Genomic DNA, 23,438 nt, shown 5'->3' with positions numbered 1-23,438 from the left:
GCAAACACGCTGTGCTGCAGTGACAAAGCAGCACATTGCCTTCGTGTTGGTGGGTCCATCTGCTCTGCAAGGGAGAGAAATGAGAGGGGGTGAGGGCAGTGCTGCTGGGCTGGGCTGTGCGTGGGCACCTCGCTCCTTTCCCCTGCTGCTGTCCCTGCATCCTAATGGCAACTCGGTGTGGGCAGGTGGAGCTGTGTTGAAGCCTTTGGCATTGTCCTGCAGGATTAATGGGGTGTGCAGAAGTGGAGAGGGAGGCAGAAAGTGTGGAAACCCCACGCATGTTGGGTTGGGACCCATTTTTTTGTCAGGTTTGGTTGTGTTTCCCTGCAGAGTGGTGGGGGGCAGTGGGATGGCACAGCCTGCCTAGCCACGCTGCTTTCCTTCTTACCCCCATTTCTCATGCCCCCACACCAGACCCCGCAGCAGGGTGTGTGCAGCCACACCAGCCGGGTGCTGGGAATCGGGGCTGCAGCTTCCCCGCAGGGTCCGGCTGCAAAGGGGAAGAGCGGTTTCCCCGAAGAGGCGGCACTGCTGCCGGGACAGGATGGTGTCACAATGCTCAGCTTTGGCCCTAAGCAGAGTGGGGGAGGGCAAAACCTCTCAGGGTGCCATGGCCACAGCCAGGGACAGCCTGGTACCGTGGCACATCTCAGCCGAGAGCTTTTGGGTCTTTGGGGAGTCCCATCCCGCATCGCCCCATAGAGCACAAACTTCCACGTGTGTCTCATCTCCGGCTGCTCAGCCCTATGGTCCCCACTGCTGCACTCCAATGGGGAGCTGTGTGGTGTCAGTGCTGTGTGTGGGGCAGCTCTGAGCAGCTCCAGAGCCCTCATCCTCATCACCAGCCCACCCAAAGCATCTCCTGGGCCCTGAGCTCTGCTCAGCAGCGCAGCCGGGATGGGAGTGGGCAAAGAGTGAGCACCTCTTCAGGGCAACTATGAAATAAAAATCAGCATTTATCCGTCAAATATGGCCAAGGGAGGGACATTCGGCAATGTGTTCCATTTGCAACAGTGAAACTGAATTTCCAGAGCAGAATGGAGTGCTCTACGTGGCCTTGTATGGTGTGGTTCCAGGAGCACGGCCGCAGCCACTCTGTGCTTTGCACTGCTTTGCAGAGCAGGGCAGCATGGGGGTGGCTGGGATGTGTGTCACTGTGCAGGGATGCTCAGCTGGTGGGCTGAGCCAGCAGCCCCGTGTCCCCTCATTGCCTGGGCCTTCCCCTGCTGTGCAAAGCAAACAGATCTATGCAGAGTCTGGAGAGGGTGATGAGGCCAAAGTGCAGCAACGAGGAGTGCTGCAGTGGGTGTCTGCACCCCCTGAGGAATGGGGGTCTGGAAGCACTGGGTGCTGAGAGCTCAGGTCATGAAGGAGCTCAGGATGCTGGGATCTCCATGGGAACAGTGCTGGGACATCAGGTTATGGGGCTGCACGGTGCTGGGAGCTTGGGGCAAATGGTGCCAGGTGCTCAGAGAGAGCAGTGCTGGGTGCTGGGAGCTGGGGGTGCACAGCTCTGGGTGTTCTTTGTGCTGGGGGTCCATGCTGCTGGGAGCTGAGAGTGTGCAATGTTGGGAAGTGGGAGATCGGGGTGCTGGGAGCTCAGGGTGCACAGCATTGAGAGGTGGAGGTGCTGGGAGCTGAGAGGGCTGGGAGCTCGGAGCGCTCAGTGCTGGGTGCTTGATGTGCTGACAGCACTGGGTGCTGAGAGCTGGGGATGCTCGGGGCGTGCAGTGCTGGGAAGTGGGATTTTGGGGTGCTGGGAGCACAGGGATTGGGGTGCACAGCGCTGGGGGTGGGAGCTGGGGATGAATGGGGCCGGGGCAGTGCATGGGGCACAATGGGGGCCCAAGGAGGCTGTGGATGCTCCATCCCTGGAGGCATTCAAGGCCAGGCTGGATGTGGCTCTGGGCAGCCTGGGCTGCTGGTTGGCGACCTGCACACAGCAGGGGGTTGGAACGAGATGAGCACTGTGGTCCTGTGCAACCCAGGCCATTCTATGATCCTATGATGCTATGGGGCCGTATGCTGAGCCCTGGCACAAAGAGCCCTGCCTGGCAGCGCTGCCAGAGACACTACAGTCAGGATAATGCCGAGCAGGGCAATTGTGATAATGATAATAATGAGGATGATGATAATAACAACAACAATAAATAAAAACAGATAAACATAGCATTAAAAAAAAAAAAAAGAAAGAAAAAGATCGAAAGAGAATTTTAAAACGGAAGGAATATAGATTAAAAAACCCCAATCCCAGGCCGAATCCCATCCCCCCCCCCGTCCTGCCCCATTCTCAGCTCAGCGCGTCCCGCTCCGCTCTCTCCGCTCCGCTCCGCGTTTTCCCACCGCCCCTCCCCCGGCCTGTCCCCACGTGGGGCCCGCACGGCGCGGACCAATCAGAGAGCGGCGTTCGGCTGTAGGGCGGGGAGGCGGAGCGCGGCCGATGGGGGCGGTGGACCCCCAACCCCCCCCCCCCAGCGCCCCCTGCGCGGGCATTGCGCGCTATTTGCGCGGGGCCGAATTGCTTTGGGGTGGGTTGGGGGGGGGTTCAAACCTCACTGTGCTTCGTGGAGGGGCGGCAGCCCCGTTTGTACACGATGTACGCGGGCGGGGGGGGGTTATTACTGTTGTGATCATCGCCGCTCGCAATTATTTCTTTTCTTTTTTTTTGACCGTTTGTTATTTCAATCGCTGCGCCTCATTAACACGGAGGGAGAAAAAAAAATCCCTAAAATTGCCCTTTTCCACCCCAAATCAAACCCCTCCCCCTCCCGCCCCCCCCCTTCCCTTTGTCCCCCCCGCAGCCGCCGCCCGGCTGCCGCTCCCACGTGGCTTTGATCGACGGCGCGCCGCTCGGAACCAATGGGACGGCGGGAGGGCGCGGCGCCGCGCGCTCATCGGTTGGAGGCGGCGGGGTGGGCGGGGCCGTGTCCCACGTGGGGCCGCGCGGGGAGGGGGCGAGCGGAGGGGGGCGGGAGCCATTTTGTGTCCCCCCCCCGCGGCCCCGACCATTACAGACGGAGGGGGGGGTGGGGGAGGAAGCGGCCGAAAGGGTTCGAACCGAATCGGCACCGAGGGGCCGAACAGCGCGGGGCGCTGCGGAGCGGGGCGCGAGAACCACGCGGGGCTCCGCGCCGCCTCATTGGGCCGCGCCGATGGGCGCGACGGCGGCGCGCGGCGCACGGGCGGCGCATCCCGCGCTTCCCAGACACAAGCCGCCATTGTGACGTCGGCGGGACGGGCGGCCAATCCGCGCGCGCACCCTCCGGCCCCACGTGGGTCCGGCGCGCGGCCATTGGACCGGAGCGGCGGGGCCGCGCGTGGCTCCGCCCGCTTTCGAGGGGAGGGCGGGGGGTGAGGCGGGGGGGGGGCGCGCGGAGCGCTCTGGCGGCGGCGCGGGGCCGCGTGCTCCGGGCGCACAGTGCGCGGGGCGCCGCGTTACGGAGGCGCGGAGAGCAGCGCGCAGCGCAGCGCCGCACGGCACCGCACCGCACCGCGCCCAGCGCCGCACGGAGCCCCGCCATGACCCGCGGAGCTCCTCCGGGACGCGGCTGAACCGGGGGCGGCCGCCGGGGCCGCGGCGCATGGACGCGGCCGCCCCCCCCGCGCCGCGCTCCGCACTCGGGAGCCTCGGGATCCCCCCCCGGCGCGGGGCAGCGCGCAGCGCTTTGTTGGGAGCGGCCGCGGCGCCGTAGCGTTGTTGGGAGCGGCGCCGCCGGGAGCGCGGCTCGGGCGCGGGCGGCTCTTCGCTTTGTCATTTATTTTTCGGGTGGTTTGTTTTTTTTTTTTTTTAAATTTAATCATTCGGGTGTTTTTTGTTTTTTAATTATTTTTTATATCTCTCGGATTTTTTTTTTAATTATTTTTTATCGTCTTTTTCCTTTTCGGGCGGATTTTATTTTTTTTGGTGGCGTTTTAATTTTTTTTTAGGTTTTTTTTATTTTTTTTTTATTTTGTTTCTCTCGTTTTTTTTTCCCTTCTCGGAATTTCCGCCGCCCGCCCTTTGATTCCTCTCCTTTTGTTATCCTCAGTTCTTCCTTTTCCTTTTCCCTCCTTTCTGTGGTTTCTGTTATTTTTTTTTTTATTCCTTTCTTTCTTTTCCCCCCCCCCCCCCCCCGCCGTCTCCGCTCCTCCCGTCCCGAACTCCTTCCGGGTGGGCGGGGGGGGGCGACGCACCGTCCTCTTCCCCCCCCCTCCCCGGACCCCCCTTCCCCCCTCCGCTCTTTGTTCCGCCGCCGGCCCCCCCCGGCCATGTACCCGCAGGGTCGGCACCCGGTGAGTCCCAGCCTCCCCCTCCCCCCATACTTCCCCTCCCCCCCCTTTGTACCCCCCCGCTGAGCGCTGTGCCCCCCCCCCAGGCCCCCCACCAGCCGGGCCAACCGGGCTTCAAATTCACCGTGGCCGAATCGTGCGATCGGATCAAGGACGAGTTTCAGTTCCTGCAGGCGCAGTACCACAGGTACGGCGGGGGGGCACGCGAAAATATTCCGACGGGGGGGGGAGGGCGACGACATCGGGGCTTGGACCTTCCCCCCCCGCCCCCCCTCCCTCGCAGCCTCTCATCGCTCTGCGTTTCGCAGCCTGAAAGTGGAGTACGACAAGCTGGCCAACGAGAAGACCGAGATGCAGCGCCATTACGTGATGGTGAGCGGGGGGGGGGGCACGGCCGAGGGGGTGGGAGTGGGGATGGGGCCGGTGGGAGCGCCTGGGGGGGGCGGGGGGGGGGGGAACGCGATGGGGGGGTGGTAGCACCGGGACCGGAACGCCGTGTTGTGTTCCTCCCCCCCCCCCAGCAGTGCCTTTCTCTTGGGGGGGGGGTGCTGTGAGGGGATCCTCCCCCCGGAAAAGCGCGAAGCTGTGGCTGTGGTCCCGTTGGGGACACCCCTGTCCACCCAGTCCGTCTCATCCTCGGAGCCATTTAGGGACTCCTCCCCCCCCGCTTCGTTTTAGAATGATTTGGGGACTCCCCGACTTCAAACAGTTGGGGCACTCCCTTAGCAATTGGGACCCCTTCCTCTTAGCAGTGTCTCCTCCCCCCCCCCAGCAACTCGGGGACCCCCCGAAACGGTTGGGACCCTCAGCAACTCTGACACCCCTCCCCCACTAAGCGATATGGGGAACCCCCCGAGCAATTGGGACCCTCCAGCAACTGTCTGTCCCCGCAGCCACTCAGGACCTGCAGTAATTAGCCTTCCCCATAGTGCCTGGATCCTCCTCCCGGTCCCACTTTGTTTCCCGGGAGCGGGGGGGACGACCCCCCCCGGGTGCACGCTGCTCCAACCCCACGCAAACAGCCCCTGTGTTCGGGCATTCCTAATTCATGCCGCCTTTGTTGTTTTCCCTTTCTTTTCCCCTCCTGCCAGTACTACGAAATGTCCTACGGGCTGAACATCGAGATGCACAAACAGGTGAGCGCCGGTGGGGGGGCTGCTTGTGCTGCTTGTGGGTGACAGAACGGGCCCTGCTGGCAGCAGTGGGTCGGCAGCGGTGCGAGGTTGCATTTGGGGCGACGGCATCCGCGTGGGGATCTGCGTGCGTTGGGAAGCAGGCTGCGTTTTGCAAGGAGCGTTGCGGGGAAGCGACCGTGCAGAGGAGATGCGTGCAGCCGGGGCTCTGCGTGCACATCCCGGTGCTGCTGCTCCGAGGTTGCAGCCCTGCTCTGAGCTGCAGGGCGCACCCAGGGCGGTGCATCACTCGGTGCCGGGGGAAGCGAGCGATGTTTGGTGCTGTGTCGGTGGATTTTTGGGTTCTCCTCTCGTACCGTTTGCCCCACGGGGAAAGCAGCGCGGGGTGCGATGTGCGGCGTGCTGCCTTGATAAGATTACAGCTAAAGAGCCTCGGGGCCGTGGGCACACGATGGTAAAACTTAAAGGAATAAAGTTATTATTGCAATGAGAGCCGATTACCGGCGCTGCCGCTGGCGGGCGGACGCGGTTCTGGTGCTGCACTCAGGGCAGGGCTGGGCAGCAGTGCAGGCACGGCAGCAGTGCAGCTCCGCAGCGCTCTGCTCGGCAGCAGCACCGGAGCAGCGTTGGCGAAGGCTGAGCTGTGCACGGCTGTGCTCCCTGCTGCAAAAGGGCAACGGCCACGACCGCCGCTCAGGTGGTGTTGGCTCAGGGTTGCTTTTTGTTAGTTAATTAATTTATTTGGTGTTTTTTTTTTCTTTATTAAATATTGCCTTCCTTGCGGCTGATCCCAGTAGGTGTGCGCCCAGCCCCTGCCGTGCTCTGTTTCGGGTTGCGTGCTCTTTCCTGGCTGCGTTGGCTTCGCCCTGTGCGAGCGCACGGAGGTGTTGAAATGGAGCACGAAAAAAGGCAGGGAAGCACGGAGCTTTTCTGCCGATGGCAGCGCTGGAAGCGGTTGTTATTTCCCGGGTGTTTTGCACCGGGGGTTGCTTGCATGCGAGAGCTGATTGGGGTGGGGGGTTTGCATGGCCGGGTTGGGCTGCTCCGCTGCCTCCGTGCTGCAGCATCACTGTGTGCCCTAATGGTGCCGGGGGGAACCCAGTGGCGAAGTGGGGGTGGGGGCTCAGCACCGGAGCACCCCCCGGTTCCGCCCCCCTTGCAGGGACCCCCAGCAGCCCCATGGCTGCGCTGCCCCCAGCCCCGGCTGACCCGCTTAGCGGTTGACTTGTGTTTATCTGCACACAATCAAGTAGACTGAAGTGCCTGAATTATTCATGCGGTGTCCTGCCCTCCAGACTTGACTGCGTGTGATTACATCTGCTCGAGACAAACATTGATGGATACTTCATCTTTAAGCAAAAGGGGATTGTCTGGCTGGGGGCTTATATAACAGATTATCTCTTCGGCGCTGAATATTAAGCGCTTCGTCCTCGCCCCGGCTGCGGTGGTGGCTTTTTTTTTCCTTTCTGCTCCGTTTCGTGCCTTTCCAAGGGAGAAAAAAGAATAATAATAATAATAATGGGACTTCCATGAACAACTCCGTATGTGGGGAATAGTCGGGAAGTGACGGCGGTGCGGCGCTGCTGGGGGGCTCTGCTCGGTGCTCTTTGAGCAGCAGAGCTCCGTTGGGTTCCTCGATGCCCCCCGAGGGACCCCTCGTTCCGGAGCTCTGCGATCAGAGGGCACAGTGCTTCCTAAAGAGCAGCGTGTGCTGGGAAGGGGAGCTGCTGGCAGCGTGTTGGAGTGCTGTGTTTTGGGGCTGAGCCCTCTCGGTGCTTCGGAGCATCCCCGAGCCACGCTTCCCCGAGAGCAGAGCCTTGCTTTCTCCTATGGAATATTCCAAGAGCCCCGTGCGCCCTGCGTTGGGAGCAGCGGATGGAGCTGGTAGGGTGGGCCGCGGTGCTGGGGGGGCTCTGCCCTCCGCACCCCCTCCCCGAATTTAATTCTCATCAGCGCTGCTCTCCACTTTGCTAATAACGATAGCAGCCACAAATAGCTTTCAACATGCCATTGACAGCCCGGTTGGAGAGAGCACTTGAAATAGTGGTAGACAGCTGAAAGTGCCCATAATTGTGTGCCGGAGTGAGAACCACGCTGCTCAAGGGCCTGATTTCCATGTGCTTACGGAGACAATCTCCCGGCTTCAGCAGACGCTGCTGGTGCTGTGCGGGGGGTGGGGCTGAGCCCGTCCTTCTGCCCTGTGCGGTGTGTGGGGCAGGGCATCTTCCTGGGGAGCTGGGTGGGTTTGGGGTGAGGGTGATGCTGGGCTCCCCCAGGAGCGTTGGTGGGTGGTTGTTCTTTGCCTGGGAGCTGCAGTGGAGTGTGAGGTGCTATCTGTCCTACTGTGCTGGGGTTTGGGATGGCAGTGAAAAACCTAAATCGTGCTTTTAGAGAAGGGCTGGGCCAGCTGTGCCATGCGCCCGGCCTCGTGGCTCCGCTGTTGTCCCCACCTGATGCTGGGATTGCTTGAGATTTGTTCTGATGTGACCCCAAAATCCTTTCTCAGATGGCGCTGGGGGTGGCTCGCTCCTTGGGGCGTCCCGTTTCCACTCGGACCTTTGGGCAGCTCCTCTCTGCCCCACTCCCTGTGCCCTATGGCGTTACTTAACTTCCCTGTGCCCTGCCCGTGTGGGGGGGGGGGGGTGGAGGGGCACAGCTATTTAGCACCGTGCCTGCAGCCGGCGCCTGCCCGCTCTCTGCCCTCAGGGCATGGGGTCGGTGCTTGATTTACAGCCGGCATTCATGTGTGCTCTGTTGTGCCAGCCGGCCGCGCTCCCTGCAGCGAGGCACAGCCCTGGCAGGGATGGGATGGGGATTAGTCTGGATTTCGGGTCCGACTCCTCGCCCTTGCCTTGGGCTGCCTTGTGCGTCCCAGCCTGCGTATGTCCCTGAGGTCCTTGGAGCATCCTGCTGAGTGCCCCCTCCCTGCCCCCTCCCTGGGTACGGTCCCTGCTCTCCCCCACGGCTGCGGGTGCAGCAGGCGGTGCGTGCTGCCAAGGCAGGGATGCGGGATGCGGTGCCTGCGGTTGCCATAGCAACCCCGTGCTGGGAATGGGGAATTTTCATGGCTGGAGCTGCCCGGTGGTGAATGGGCCCTGGCGCAGGGCAGTGCTGGGGGTGAAACCCTCCCCAGCTCCAGGGTTGCCCTTTCTGCCACCAATTAAACGTCTCATGGAGATAAGTGGGGCTTCACGTGTGCAGAGTGGGTATTTGGAGGTTATTGGATCTCATGTGAACAGGGAAATCCATGGCTGTAAGCATCATATCTTAGCCAGAAGCACCCACTTGCTTCTTGGATTCCCTGTGGAAAGTGTCTTTGCAGAACGTGAAGCTTTGCTCCAAATCTTGGCTGGAAATTGGGTTAAAATGGAATAAGAGGGCAGAGGGAGCTCCTGGTGCGGTTTGCTGGGGTGGGGGTGGGTTGGTAGTACCCAGAGAGCACCCAACGCCTCCTCCCCCACCTCTGCATCGTGCTGGGTGTGGGGTTCTTCCATTTGCACCCAAGTGGCTGTAGCTAAAGGTTGGGTTTGTTCTGGAGCTCACCAGCACGAAGCCCTCAGCAGCTGCTCCCTGGGAGTGGTACAGGAGGAGCTGTGCAGCACTGAGTGCTCACTGCATCCCGACCCGCCGGGCATCAGCAGAAGCTGTAAATATTTAATGGAGGCACAATTTATATATGATCTGATCGATGTATGGATGCCAAAGCAGCCATTAAGGTGTCCCTATGGCAGAGCGGGCACTGGTGGGGGGCTGTGGGGCACTGAAGGGCTTGGAGGGCTTTTGCAGCGTTACCTTTATGGATGGAGCCCTTCTGTGCTGGGAGCATCCTAAGTGCAGTGCACGCTGTGTCTGTGCATTCAGGTCCATTATGGCCCTGGCTGCAGCTAATGCACCTGGAGCAAATGGAACAGCTCTGAGATGCCTCTGCCTTGAAGCAGAGTGCCAGCAAATTCCCTTGACCTCCTCGAGGGCTAAGAAAAGCAGCAGGTGAAACCCGAGCAGTGATGCTTTCTGCAAAGCTGGTGGCCAGAAATACTGTGGCTGCTTTGAAGCCTAAACAGGAGCTGCCCGGGTGCCAGCTACAGGGGCTTGGGGACTGCCTGTGCTGCACTGCTCATCTCCCTCCTTCTGCATGGTTCCTCAAAGCAATGTTGAGCTGTTGAGTTGGCTATTTTTTTCCCCCTCCCAAAATGCAAAATCAGAATTTTCCCCTCTGAAATCTGAAAGAAGAGGCACTGCAGTGGGAGACACGTGCCCCTGCTGATGGGAGGGATTTGCAGCCGTGTGATGGTGCTCCTGCCTGCTGCCGTGGGCTGAACCCTTACTCAGGAATTGCTCGGGTTGGAGTAGAGGATGTTGTTACAGCAGCAGGGCTGGCATAAGGGGACTGCCATGGGTCTGGGGGAGCTGCCCCCCGGAGGGCTCTGCCTGGAGATGCTCTCTGTAGGGCATCAGCCTTGGTTTGGGCACCCCGACCCTGCAGGAGTTGCACCCCTGGGGCTGAAGCACGCGGTGCTGGCTCACCCCAAGCTCATGCCTGGGTTTTTAACCAGATGAAAATGTTATTCTGGGTTAATGGAGACGTTGCAGAAACCACAGTTTGACAGCACGGGCTGTTATTATTAAACTCCTAAATAGTGTGGTCAGGCTGACAGGTGTAAATGGTTACGGGTTAAATTTCTGGAGGGTGATGTAAGGAGGGCAGAAGCAACTCTCTGGCATCAGTCTGGGCTGGGGAAGGATCCTGATGAGATCAGAGCAAACCAGAGGCTCCACGTGGCTCTGGCTGGGGCTCAGTGCTGGCCAGGCACTCGGTGCACAGTGCTTTGTGTGTGCAGGGGTTTCTCATGCAGCACTCCCTTGCAGAGCAGTGCATGGAGCTTTGCAAGTGCCCAGCACAGCATCTGCACACTGCCAGTCCATGCAAGTGTCCATGCACACATCCACCTTCATGGTCCTCCTTTCCCAAACTCAGGCTGGTGTGAGGCTGCTGGGGACGCTTGGTCCCGTGACAGGAAAGGACCCGAAGCACCAAAAAGTGAAAGAGCAGCCTCTGCCCTGTGCACGTGGGTGTGCTTTCACTGCCTCTTTTGGGAGCTGCAGTTTCCCTTGGTGTATAGATGGGGTTATGGGGGGAGGGGTGCACATGGCTCCTTATTGCAGGAGGCTGCTTTCTGCTAACTGTTGCTTTTTTCTTCTTCCCTTTTTTCAGACAGAAATTGCTAAAAGGCTGAATACCATTTTAGCACAGATTATGCCTTTTCTGTCACAAGAGGTAAGGTGTCCCTGGGCTCATTTCCCATGAGCAAAGCCCACAGGGGTGATGGGGTTCTGGGAGGAGGGGATCCCGGCTCGGTGCCTGCATGCCCTGACCCACACGCCTGCCTCTGTCCCTGCAGCACCAACAGCAAGTTGCACAGGCTGTTGAACGTGCCAAGCAAGTGACAATGACGGAGTTGAATGCTATCATCGGGGTACGTGGACTTCCCAATCTGCCTCTCACCGTGTGTATACCCCTTTTATTCCTATCATTTACCATAACCAGAGGCAACCCTGCGCTCGGGCAGCATCAGGGAGGGGCAGCACCCCAAATCTGACCGTCCCCAAATCCCTGATCTGGCACTGGGCGGTGCTGTGGCACCGCTCCCCAGTTATCCCCAGCACTGGTGCAGCACCGGGAGCCCCCAGCACCAAACACCCACATCTCCAGGCTGGGACTGTGCCGGGTTCCCACTCCCCGCAGCCCCCCAGCCCAGGTTTGCCTCTGTTGTACTGTTGATGTGAAATGTGGTGCACGCGTGGCAGAGCTGTTCCATGCATTGACCTTTACCCACTTGAGCGTTACGTGGATCTCGAGGGGTTTTAAGACTAATGGGTTTGAATATCTCTGTAAGTGATGTAACGGTGTCCTCAGCCATGCAGGAAGCCCACCCGTGCTGGATCTCCTTGCTGTGAATAGCAGATCCCTGATGGGCATCCCACCTTTGGCATTGGGTGTCTGTTTTTGAAGTCACTGATTTATTTATTTAATTTTTTTGCAGCAATGATTTGCACTTCTTTCTCCCTGTACAAGGAGACTTCTTCACCTGTTAGCATTTAACCCGTGCTGTTGCTTGGCTGTGGAGGGAGAACCTTGCTCCTTGCTGCTGCAGTGGGAGCACAGCTCTGTGCATCCTGCAGAACCCGGGGGCTCTGTAGGCATTATTCCATTTTAATGGGTGCTCTGAGCGGCTGTGGGTGGGAGGCTCTGCTTTGGTTCACTGCTCGAAGCTGTAGCATGGAGTCAAGGCAGCTAGAGGCAGATATTGGAATTCAATTAAGGTAAATGAGCGGGGCTCGTGACCCCCATTTTCAAGGTAATTGCTTCCTTGGATCAGCGCTAACACGAGTGTCACCCCGTTGTTAAGCAGCCAGCCATGTAATCGTTTTGCCTGACAAAGCTGCAAGAGGCAGGAATTGGGGGCAGCGAGGAGAATGTTGCAGCTGAGCATGACCCTGTGTGCCCAGAGCATCCCACAGCAATGGGCATCCCGTCCCGTGGGATTGGGCATGGCAATGGGCATCCCGTCCTGTTCTGGTGGGCATCCCATCCCACGCAGTTGGGTTTTGTTGGTGTAATCATGCTCCTGGTGATCTGACTGTCCAGGCAGGGCTATGGGGAGCCCAGTGCTGGGGATGCTGCAGGTGTTCTGCTAATCTGCACCAGTGCCCTGGTGCAGGTGCCAGAAAACAAATTGACTCATGAGAAAAAAATGCACCAAATCGTTCAAACCTTTTTTTCGCCCCTTTCGAGGTCAAGAACTGTTAATTTTATGCATCTAGGCCATTGTCTCACAGTTCCTCTGCTTCAGGCTTCTGTGAAATTGAGCCCTTGATTTGGTTATAGCTCTGGAAATGATTAGACTACTTTACTAAATTTAACGCAAGTGGTGAACTTAAGTGGTGAACCATTAAATCGGTTAACAAAGGCATGAAGCATGATGTACATAATCCAATTAAAAACACTCTACGTATGAGATACTCCTTGCCAGCCTTTCTCATCAACCGTAACCTCTTCATATCTTACCCATATTTGCCTGGTGCACGCCGAGAGACCCCGGGAGGGAAGCGCAAACGTCTCTGCGCCGTGCATCCATCGCGGCTCCTGGTGTGGGCTGGGATCTGATCCTCAGATGCTCTGGGAGCAGAATTTGGCCGTCTGCCTGCGCCGGGTTTGCAGCACCGTTGCAGCACTGTGCTGCAGAGTGGTGTCTCAGGATTTAAGTGCGGCGTTGAGTGCTGGCTGCAGGTGGAACGTCCAAGTGCGGAGCGCTGGTCTGCGTCTCCCCTCTATGTTGGGGCAGTGCTGGAAGAAGCAGCTTTGGCCTGGAAGCGGCGGGACCTCCACTGCCCTGCATCCCTACGATTCCCGTGGTGCTTTGTCAAGCAGAGCTGGGGCTTGCAGCCCTCCACCCCTGTCACCAGACACCCCTATGCAGTGCAGCTCCAGCTATGGGGCTGCAGCCTTGGGGATGGATTTTTGGGGATGGAGCTCCTGCAGCTGTGCCCGCGGGCCTGTTGGGAAATCCCCATTGATGCGGGGTTTGAAAACCACCTTTTCTTGGGATGAAAGGAAGCTGGAGAAGGGTGGCACTTCTCAACTGAGGAGCATCACCAGGGCCTGCTGCGTCCCACCGCTCTGCTGTGCAGGATTTCCCCATTCTGCATCCTCCAGGAGGGATCTGAGCCGCCAGCTCCGTGCTGCTCCTGCCTCTGCAGGGAGGGAAATGCCCTATGTGTGTTCTTTGGATCCATCACAGGATGTCGTGTCTTGGTGCTCATTTCCACACCTCTACTGATTCCACGCAGCTCAGTGAACCACAGGATGGATGTGTTTGCCTCTAGCTTAATTAAAAAGGAAGAACTGGTGTTTTTCTGCTCCATTGGAGGGAGAGGCTCAAAGGGCTGAGCCGTCCTTCTTGTGCCCCACCTGGGCTTGGCTGTAGCAGGGCTGTGAGCCCTGATGCTGCATGGAATCTGTCTGCTGTCCCATTGGGATGCTGTTGCTGCTCCCTGGATTTGGTCACCCTGTCCCTGCTTGTGCCCACTGAGGGGGAAGCGTTGGATCTCAGTGCTGGAAAGCCACCAGGGCTGCTCTCCAAGGGAATGCACAAGTACCATGGCCTCAGCCTTGCTGAAAGGGGTGGAAAGGCCGTGAGGTTGGGATTGGAAAGAGCTCATTGGTTTCAGTGGGAGGCTCAGCCCTGTTCCTCCTGTCCTGAGATGGGGAGGATCGATCCTGGGATGCTGGCACAATGGGAGCTCTGGGGATGGCTCTGGGCATTGGGTCCTGAGGATGATCCCCCCTCTGCACCATGGATGGAGCCAAAAAAATAAAAAGCTGCGTTGGAGAGGACCAAGTGATTTATGCTTTTTCTCTACCAGCACTGTGGATGTCTAATTGCCTTCTGGATCTGGCTTCTGCCACAGCTGAGACCTTTGCACTGCCCGGAAGGAGCTGTGTTTGCAGATCATGCATCTCCTCCCCCTGAAACTGCAACTGCTTGCTTTCCTGTCTGACTCCAGGTCACGTCCTCAGTGCCTCCCACGAGGGTGCAGGAGGTGGGCAGGGGTGGGTCACACCCTGCTCCATCCTCATCAGTGCCCCTCCCTGCTGCCTCATGGGGCTGCTCCAGAAGCCAGGAGCTGGGTGGGACCCGAGAGGTTGTCTCTGTGCAGGGGACTTTCTGGAGAGCTGCGTCCCATGCAGTGCTGCAGCAGGACCTGGGCGTTTGCAGTGTGCACAGAGCAGTGTGCAAGGATCTGAGTGTGTGCTTTCCTCCTGCACGATGGTGGCACAGCAGGTGCAGAAGTCTCCTTATGGGCCATTCTTTGCATTTCTCTGTTGCATTTTATGAGCTGTGGGCTGCATTCTCTGCACTGCCCCATGGGGCTGCACTGGGCTCACCCAGCACTGCAGAGCACGCAGTGATGCGTCCCCCAGCAGTGCCAGGTTGCTGGAAATATCCTTGATGTAAACACAGCCTCCTCCTTATAGAACCATGCATGTGGGGTTGTTTTGGTTTCTTGCTGTGGTTTGCACCAGGCTGCGCTGCAATGTGTTGCTGGGAGCCCTGTGCAATGGGATAAGGGCTGTCTCCTGCCTTCAGCTTGTGGAAGCTGTAGCACTGAGGGCAGCCTGCTACCCCTAACCCACTAACTCCATTTCAGTTTGTTTTCTTGGCACTTGAAACAGCAGCATGAGGGATGCTCTTCCTTTTTTTCCTTCCTCTTCCCACGCCATGCCCACCTCCAGCTGCAGAGGATGGGCTGTACCCATGGCTCCAGGACGCCTGGTTGGGGAAAGGGTCACCTGCAGTGTCAGCTGCTGGATGCTCTATGCAGAGCCATTTTCTGCATCCTGGGCGGTGTTTACACTTACGTTTATTTCCATTGAAAAGCCAAACGGTGCAAACCTGCAACAGCAGTTCAGATTGCCTAGAGTGAAGGATGACTCCCATGCTGTGACATACGTGTGCAGGGCACGCGGGGCCGCCCACCCCCCAGTCCTTCCTGCTAACCCAGTTCTTGCAGCCGGCCGAGCGGAGTGCGAGCGCACCTCGAGATGCAGCCCTGCCATCTCCGAGGCCGTGCCCTCTCCCCGCTCACCGCTGCTCTCATTGCAGCAGCAGCAGCTCCAGGCTCAGCACCTCTCCCACGCCGCCCATGGGCCCCCGGTTCAGCTGCCGCCGCACCCCTCTGGCCTGCAGCCCCCCGGCATCCCGCCCGTCACCGGCAGCAGTTCGGGGCTGCTGGCGCTTGGCGCGTTGGGCAGCCAGGCACACCTGGCCGTCAAGGATGAGAAGAACCACCACGACCTGGACCACAGAGGTGAGAGCTCGGCCTTGCCTTCTCCCGGGGCTGGGGTCACCCTGAGCAGCTCCGTACAGATGCCTGATAGTTGCAGTCTAGCTTGTTTTCTCTTGTTGTGAGTCATAAACGGGCCTTTTTGGAAGGGAAGAATGCTGCGTGGGTTCAGTGTTTCCATGCAAAGCCTTGTGTGTTAGCACAAGGAGATGTGGGCTCTTCCCATTAAGTCCCATTTGCCCGGTGGTCCCCCTGCAGCACTGGGTGCATTTGGGTTGTTCTCCCTGCAGAAGGAGAAAAAAAAATACCAGTAGCAATTATCCAGTGGCACGCATGTCTCTGTGTGGATGTGAATAACCCAGCAGTCCCCATGGATACCGGGCATCAGTGGCCAAACATCCCACAGCGGTGGGGGTGGGCACCACTGCCACGTTGGCGACTTTGTGGGTGAAGCCCTCAGCTCGGCGCCATCCCTGTGTGATTCTGTGCATCTCCTCCATGTGCTGTGCGTTCTGCAAGTGGAGGGGGAAAGGTGGTGGGTGAGGAGGGGGAATGGGGTGGAGGAAATGCTGGAGAGCCTGGATGTGTTGTGGGTGCAGGCAGCAGGCTGTGGTGGGGGCTGTGTGTCCAGCACCCGTTCTAACTGTGATTTTTCTCTTTTCCTTTTGCTTTGGCTCTGCCCTCTGACCCCAACCGCTGCTGACAGAGCGGGACTCGAGCGCGGTGAGTGCAGCACCTCCTCCCCATCCCAATAGCTCCGCTTCTGAGCGCCGTTTTGTTTCAGCTCTCCTTTGAACAAGCGAGCCCCAGGGTGTGAGCCCTGAGGGGTACCTTTGGGGCTGATCCGAGGGAAAAAAGGGAGAGAAACAGGCCAGGTTCCCCCGCTGGCTGTGCCGGGATGTCCCTCCTCCCCAAGCCCCAGATGTGTGGGGCCAGACCTCCCCCACTGCTCTGCTCGGAGGTCGGGTCGCGACTGAGTGAGCGCCGTGAATGGGCGCAGCCGAGTCAGCGCGGGTAAAAAGATCCGTTGGCGATTAAGAAAGCTATTTTATTCCTGATCACTCTTCTATTATCTTGGGTCATCTAATCTGCCGGGCTGGTTGGGGCTATTATGCCACGTTAAGTAGGACTCGGAAGGTCAAGCAGTTAACTAACCAGCTAAATAACCGCGGTCGAGGGCAGCCATCACCTCCAGCACTGATTGGATTCTTTAATTTATTTTTTCCCTCTGCCCCCAGCACGGCTCTCCCTCCATTGTAGTGGGGCTGGGGAGGGGGGATGCAGCCCATATCCCCCACCCCATCCACCGTGCTGTGGGGGGGAGAGGGGGGCTTTGAGAAGGCGTGGGGGAAGAAAAGCACTATTGAATGGGGAGAGGGGAATTGGGCATCATTAACCTGCCCACGTGGGGAGGGGGATGTGAAGGATGGGAGCGTTCCCAATCTATAAAATAAAACACGGGGTATTCCCCACGGAGGTTTAATGCGTGCGATAATCAGCGTTAGTCATTCATATTTTCCTAGCCTTGCCTGAGCAATAAAAAATATTTAGTTTCTTGGCGGCGCGCCAGCAGAAGGCTGAATGGATCGATGCCTCTAAATGCTTGACATGATTCTCTGGTAGCTGCGAGGTTTTTTCAGCATGACTGCCTGAGAAGAAAGACCCCGGTGTTATCCAAAGCTGCTTATTGGGTAGCGAGGAGAAACATGAACTGCTTTAGTTCTCCCTTTCAGACGGGGAAGAAAGGAGGGCGGAGGGGCTGAGGAAGGCGGCTGCTTAGCAGGGGCTGTGGGCTCTGTGATGAGATGCGGTGATGGCGACGGCCCCTGTGGCTGTCAGGAGCTCATTGCTGCACAGGGCCGGGCTTCCCGCAGCTCTGGCACAGCTCTGAGCTGCCATTTTTGCTCCATCCCCGCGTTGGGGCTGTTCTGGGGAAGGCAGCACGTCGGATGTGTCCCAGTGGGCGCACAGAGCTCTGCCCGCAGTGCTGGGCTGCAGGAAAAATGCTACTGATGTGTGCTTTTCCAGGTGGTTTTGAACGCCCTTTGGCTTGGCGGAGCTTGGCTTAATCGAGGCTGAGATAAAGCAGCTCCTGGCAGCTCTGCCCTTTGCTCCCCTAATAAAAACTGGGGATGGAGGTCACGGCTCTGCAAAGACTGCAGGCTCCCTGGGGCCGGGCTCCTCGTGCAGAGCCCCATTGGGCTGCAGCCTGGTGTTGGGTGCATCCGTGTTGGTTGCGTGGATGTGTGTCTGCGTTGGTTCAATGGGCTGATGATGCATCCATGTTGGGTAGATGGCACATCCGTTTTTACCAGCAGCCTCCATGGGTTGCAGCAGCTGCCAGGGAGCTGCTCTATTTCCTGCTGCTTCCTAGCAGGATTTTCTCTTTTCGACAACAGCTCCTTGCCTTTCTCTGCTTTGGTGGCAGACAGGCTCAGGTGCCCATAAGTAGCCCATCTTGAGGTGATGTTCAGTGAGGACGTGTGGTTTGGATCTTGCTCCACTGCTGGAGTTTTGCAGCCTAGCGGTGCTTTGAAGACTCAGTGCTGGGCAGAAAGCTGTTGGCCGTTCCCTTAAGTCCCATTCCCTCATGCATGCAACTCAGATGCATTTGCTGTTATTGCAGAATAACTCCGTTTCGCCCTCGGAAAGCCTGAGAGCCAGCGAGAAGCACCGGAGCTCCACAGACTACAGCATTGACTCCAAAAAGCGGAAAGCAGAGGAGAAGGACAGCATGAGCCGATATGTGAGCTATGGGGGGGTTCCTCGCAGCCCAGGGCTGCGAGCTGCCTGGGGATGTGCCTGCATAATGCAGCACGGGAGTGCCGTGGGTGGGCGCAGGCTGGGTGTGGGCAAAATCTTGCCAAGGCTGCCCTTGGGGTGCTGTAGGGGGATTCAGCTCTGTGGGAGCAGCCCCGGGGCTTGCAGCTCTGCAGGGCTGTAACTTCATGCTGTCTTTCAGGACAGCGATGGTGACAAAAGTGATGACCTCGTCGTTGACGTCTCCAATGAGGTGAGCCAAGGGGTGTTTTTGGTTTCACTGCTCTGGGAGTCCCACGGGTGTTGCTGGGGTACGAGTGCTTTCTCCTGCCTTGCAGGACCCTGCCACCCCCCGGGTCAGCCCGGCCCACTCCCCACCAGAGAACGGCCTGGACAAAGCTCGTGGGCTGAAGAAGGGGGATGCACCCAACAGCCCAGCCTCGGTTGCCTCCTCCAGCAGCACTCCCTCCTCCAAGACTAAAGACTTGGGCCACGTATGTGCCATGCTGTGCCCTGCCGCAAGGCTCTCCAAAAACCCTCTGGTAGCTGAGCTTCATCCTTGTTTGTTTGTTTTTCTGCATCCAGAATGACAAATCGTCAACGCCTGGACTCAAGTCCAACACTCCCACACCGAGGAATGATGCCCCAACCCCAGGGACAAGCAGCACCCCGGGGCTGAGGCCAATGCCCGGCAAGCCGAGTGGCATGGACCCACTGGGTGGGTAGCACAGCTTCCTGGGGGGTACATGGGACCTCACCCCGCTCAGGGTGCTGGGGATAGGGTGAACAGGGTGGCACACCTATCACCCCACGTCCCCTGATTGCATCCCTGACCTTCCCACAGCCTCAGCCCTGCGGACGCCCATCTCCATCGCGGGTTCCTACGCAGCCCCGTTTGCCATGATGGGGCACCACGAGATGAACGGCTCTCTGACCAGCCCTGGTGCCTATGCTGGCCTGCACAACATCCCCCCGCAGATGAGTGCTGCTGCCGCCGCCGCCGCTGCCTATGGCCGGTCGCCAATGGTGAGCTTTGGAGCTGTACGTAGCACTTTTAGCTCCTTTTCTCGCTCACGGTGGGAGTGGGGAGGGGGAGGTGGGGCTGTTTGGTGTTGGGATTGAAATAGGCTCCTCACCCCCCCATGGTTTGGGTTGGCTCAGGTTGCAGGATGCAGAAGTTGGGGTGCGCGCTGTTGGGATGCTGTGTGCCCCGTGGTGTTGATGGGCATCTTATGCTCTGCCCATGAGAATAGCTCCCTGCATGACCACCTTTCCCTGAGTGCTGATATGAAAAGTCCTTATTTGTATACTTCAAGATAAATCACGATCAAAATAGGAATTAAACTACTAGCAATTAATATAGAGATTGGGATCTTAGTTGCATTGGGGTACAGGCTGCCTGTCCCAGGGATGTGGGAGTGATGTGGGGAGGGTGAGCAAGTCCTGTGCTGACTCACGCAGGCCCAAAGTGCTGTTTCATTTCCAAATCCATCCCCTTTCTGGTGTGTGTGTGGGGGGGGGGGGGGAATAGTTTTAAGCTATTCAGCAGTAATATTGAGGACAAATGGGGGGTTGTGGGGTTGCGGGGCTCGTGAATGGGATGCTGATGGTTGCCATGCCCATCTCGTCCTCACATCTTTCAACAGGTTGGCTTCGACCCACACCCGCCCATGCGGGCCCCTGGGCTGCCCACCAGCCTGGCATCCATCCCCGGAGGAAAGCCGTAAGCACCGCTTGGTTTTTGTGGGGTTTCACCTGGGAGGGGACTGCCTGCACCGCTTGGGGTTGGCCAAGCAGTGGTGGCCTCAATGCCACCTGCACGCTGCGTTTGCAGCAGGGCTGTTTTAGGGGCTCACCTCTGTGTTTTCCCCCTACTTTGACAGAGCTTACTCGTTTCATGTCAGCGCTGACGGGCAGATGCAGCCGGTCCCCTTTCCCCACGACGCCCTGGCTGGCCCTGGCATCCCCCGGCACGCGCGGCAGATCAACACGCTGAGCCATGGTGAGGTGGTGTGTGCCGTCACCATCAGCAACCCCACCCGGCACGTGTACACAGGGGGCAAGGGCTGCGTGAAGATCTGGGACATCAGCCAGCCGGGCAGCAAGAGCCCCATCTCTCAGCTGGACTGCCTGGTAAGGAGTGGGGTGGGAGGACCTGCAGTGCGTGTGTGAGCTCAGGAGTGATTGAGAGCCTTTGTAGGGCTGTTGTAGCGGCCTTCTTAGAGCCCTCGTATGGCTGCCTAGGTTGGAAAAGCCCTGATGTCATCATGTCCAACGGTTGTCCCACATCCACCAGGTCTACCACTAAACCATACCCTTACGTGCAACGTCTGTGCGCCGTTTAAATGCCTCCAGGAATGGGGACTCAGCTGCCTCTCTGTGCAGCCAGTTCTAAGCCTTTGTGATCATTGTCATGAATAAATTCTCCCTAATATCCAAACTAAACCTTCCTCTGCTGCAACTTGAGGGCATTCCTCTGGCTTGGGGGAAAAGAAAAGAGACCAACCTGCCTTGCTGCAGCCTCCTTCAAGGTTTTTGTAGGGAGCAGTAAGCTCTCCCTTGAGGCTTCCCTAGGCTGACTACCCCAGGTTCCTCCCTGGTCCTGCTGGCCACCCTGTATTTTATACAAGCCATCCCTATGCTTTCTCTGCCTGCCCCCTTTGCACTAACAGCATCTCCACGTCTCTTCCTCCTGCAGAACAGGGATAACTACATCCGCTCCTGCAAGCTGCTTCCCGACGGCCGCACGCTGATCGTTGGGGGGGAGGCCAGCACGCTCACCATTTGGGACCTGGCTTCCCCCACACCCCGCATCAAGGCTGAGCTCACCTCCTCAGCGCCCGCCTGCTATGCGTTGGCCATCAGCCCCGATGCCAAAGTCTGCTTCTCCTGCTGCAGCGACGGCAACATCGCCGTGTGGGACCTGCACAACCAGACCCTGGTCAGGTGAGTGGGAGGTTCCCAGCGTGCTTGGGGTGGGGGGTGCCACAGAGGTGCCACCCGAGTGTTGGTGCACGTGGTGATGCTCTCCTGGTGGTGCTGCTGCAGCGGAGGAGAACCGTGAGCAGACAAACACCAAGCGCAGTGTGTTCATAGCATCCACCTTTGGTGTTACCTGTGTGGGTGTGCCATGCATTTTGCCATTCTAGATGTGAATTGTTCTTTTTTTTCCCCTTTGAAGGCAATTCCAAGGCCACACAGATGGTGCCAGCTGCATAGACATCTCACACGATGGTACGAAGCTGTGGACAGGGGGACTGGACAACACGGTGCGCTCCTGGGACCTGCGGGAAGGGCGACAGCTGCAGCAGCACGACTTCACCTCCCAGGTGGGCACAGGACTCTCAGGAAGGTCTTGGCCTCATGCAGCCCTTGTGGAGGGGTTGTCCATCAGTGGGCCAGGTTGCAGGAGCTCAGTGTGGTGATGGAGCTCTTCTTGCTGGATGGGTGCCCTGCACACCCCTGCCTGGCTGTGTGTGCACATGCTCCAGGTGCCCTGGGTGCAGTGCAGGAGTATTTGAGGCAGTAAGGGTCTCTGGTTCTGGATTTAGCCCCACTTTTGTTGCCTTTTCATGTGGTGCAAGATTGGGCTGCTATTAAGAAAGCAATGCTTGCATAGGGTACCACGTGGCATTGCAAAGCTGGATGTCCTTGTGGTTTCCAGCCCATAGCAGCCACAACTTGGAGCTCTGTCAGCCTTGCTGTCTTCCCTGAGGTTTCCTATTCTGGATGTGCCAGCTGTGCTGCCTTCCCTTGGCTCCCCATGTTACAGCATCAGAAATGGCAAGGGGATGTTTAAGAGGACAGGGCCACGTCCCTTCCAGCCTGCCAGGCTGCTGCTCCTCAGACTCGCTGACATTGCTGTCAGCTCTGTGGGCACAGCCGCCCCATTAAAACCAAACAGAGGGATGCAGGCTTTGGGTTTGTGCTGGAGTCCATGCACAGGTGCAGCTGTGCATATAATTGCACCAAGGTGAAGGAAGAGCTGGCAGTGAATGCTCTCCCCCTCTCCCCTGCCCAGCTGGGTTCTCCCAGTGTCAGATCCTGGTGTCAGGGCTTGGGATGCTGCGGGGCCGTGTTTGCTTGCAGGTGCCAACCTGTTCTGTGCCCCCCAGATCTTCTCACTGGGGTATTGCCCCACGGGCGAGTGGCTGGCAGTGGGCATGGAGAGCAGCAACGTGGAAGTGCTGCACCACACCAAGCCTGATAAGTACCAGCTGCACCTGCACGAGAGCTGCGTCCTCTCCCTCAAGTTCGCCTACTGCGGTGAGTGTTGGCAGTGCTGCGGCATTACTGCTGTGCAGCAGTGCTGCCCTGCCCACCCATGGGAACCACGTGGGGTGAGGGGGGGTGTGCAGAGGGGTGGGCACCTCCAGAAAACCTCCTGCTTTTCCAATGGCTCCAATTCTCCAAAATGCCCAAACTGTGCAATGTGAGCTTGGGGCAGGGAGCTGTGTGGCCACCTGGCTCTGCTCGCCGCGTTGGGTGCTGATGCCATTCCTGTGTCTGCAGGCAAATGGTTCGTGAGCACGGGGAAGGACAACCTGCTCAACGCATGGAGGACGCCCTATGGGGCAAGCATCTTCCAGGTAGGGGCTGCTTTGCTGGGGGCACGGGGGCCGCCTGGTTCTTACAGCACCATCAAGAAACCACACTGATCCATTTCCTATTTTTTTGTTGTTGTTGTTCCTCCCCGTTTCCATCTTTTCTCCCCATTCCTCCGCTCTCAGTCCAAGGAATCCTCGTCGGTCTTAAGCTGCGACATTTCAGCAGATGACAAATACATCGTCACGGGCTCTGGGGACAAGAAGGCCACAGTCTACGAGGTCATCTACTAAGGGGACGCAGTGGTGGTGCCGCAGGCTCGGCTCTGGAGCAGCGCTCGGGGCAGCACTGGGATGGGATCGCTCGCTGGAGCTGCACCTCTGTGCCCGCCCGGCACCCGCATGGATTTATTTGGAGGTCTGCAAACATGGCACACACGTCGAAGCCCTGAACGAATTTTTGGTTTGGTTTTAGGGTTTTGGGCTATTTTTTTTTTCCCTTTTTTTTTTTGTCTTTTTAATTTTTTTTTATTTTTTTGGTTTCCTGGTTCTTTCCGTCTGCGCTTTGGTGGCACTATAAAGGACTTATTTTTTATCGTGACTTTTTTTTTTTCCCCTTTTGGTGCATCCCGCATTAAGACTTGTGAAAATTGTAAATACCGGACTAGTACATAGCATGGGAAGGGTGGGGGACCCTCCCGGTACACTAGGTGTGTATTTTCGTCTGCTGTAATTGTATTCCACTGATGGTTTTGGTGGTGGCAATTTTTATTATTATTATTTTTTTTTTTCCTCCCCACCTCCCTCCCTTCCTCCTCCCCCATTGCATCCATTTGGGATGCGACCCCGGACGTGCAGCGCGTAACCGGACTGAGCAAAGTGTCCT

General features: G+C 58.1%; 1 protein-coding gene across 7 annotated transcripts; it reads left to right on the top strand.

The window, feature by feature from the left end:
* The first annotated feature begins 4,168 nt into the window (after positions 1 to 4,168).
* TLE3 (TLE family member 3, transcriptional corepressor) lies at positions 4,169 to 22,970 on the top strand. 7 transcript variants are annotated; one of them, XM_031587913.2, is made up of 20 exons: positions 4,169 to 4,272; positions 4,356 to 4,456; positions 4,578 to 4,641; positions 5,361 to 5,405; positions 10,615 to 10,677; positions 10,802 to 10,876; positions 15,071 to 15,272; positions 15,955 to 15,971; positions 17,875 to 17,994; positions 18,211 to 18,261; positions 18,347 to 18,502; positions 18,594 to 18,726; positions 18,853 to 19,034; positions 19,655 to 19,731; positions 19,892 to 20,141; positions 20,707 to 20,954; positions 21,190 to 21,337; positions 22,124 to 22,274; positions 22,521 to 22,597; positions 22,739 to 22,970. In XM_031587913.2, exons 1-20 carry the CDS (start codon positions 4,249 to 4,251, stop codon positions 22,844 to 22,846), a joined length of 2,292 nt encoding a protein of 763 aa, XP_031443773.2. In that variant the 5' UTR covers positions 4,169 to 4,248; the 3' UTR covers positions 22,847 to 22,970. The 7 variants fall into 7 exon arrangements, with proteins under 7 accessions (XP_031443773.2, XP_031443771.2, XP_031443772.2 ...); XM_031587911.2 differs by having other exon boundaries at positions 18,853 to 19,049; XM_031587912.2 differs by having other exon boundaries at positions 15,068 to 15,272.
* The last annotated feature ends 468 nt before the right edge of the window (positions 22,971 to 23,438 follow it).

This window comes from Phasianus colchicus, chromosome 12, assembly GCF_987193195.1.
Source record: "Phasianus colchicus chromosome 12, bPhaCol1.hap1.1, whole genome shotgun sequence".
NCBI lineage: Eukaryota > Metazoa > Chordata > Aves > Galliformes > Phasianidae > Phasianus > Phasianus colchicus.
Note: the sequence above shows the minus strand (reverse complement) of the source record. Positions and strands in the feature narration are given on the sequence as shown.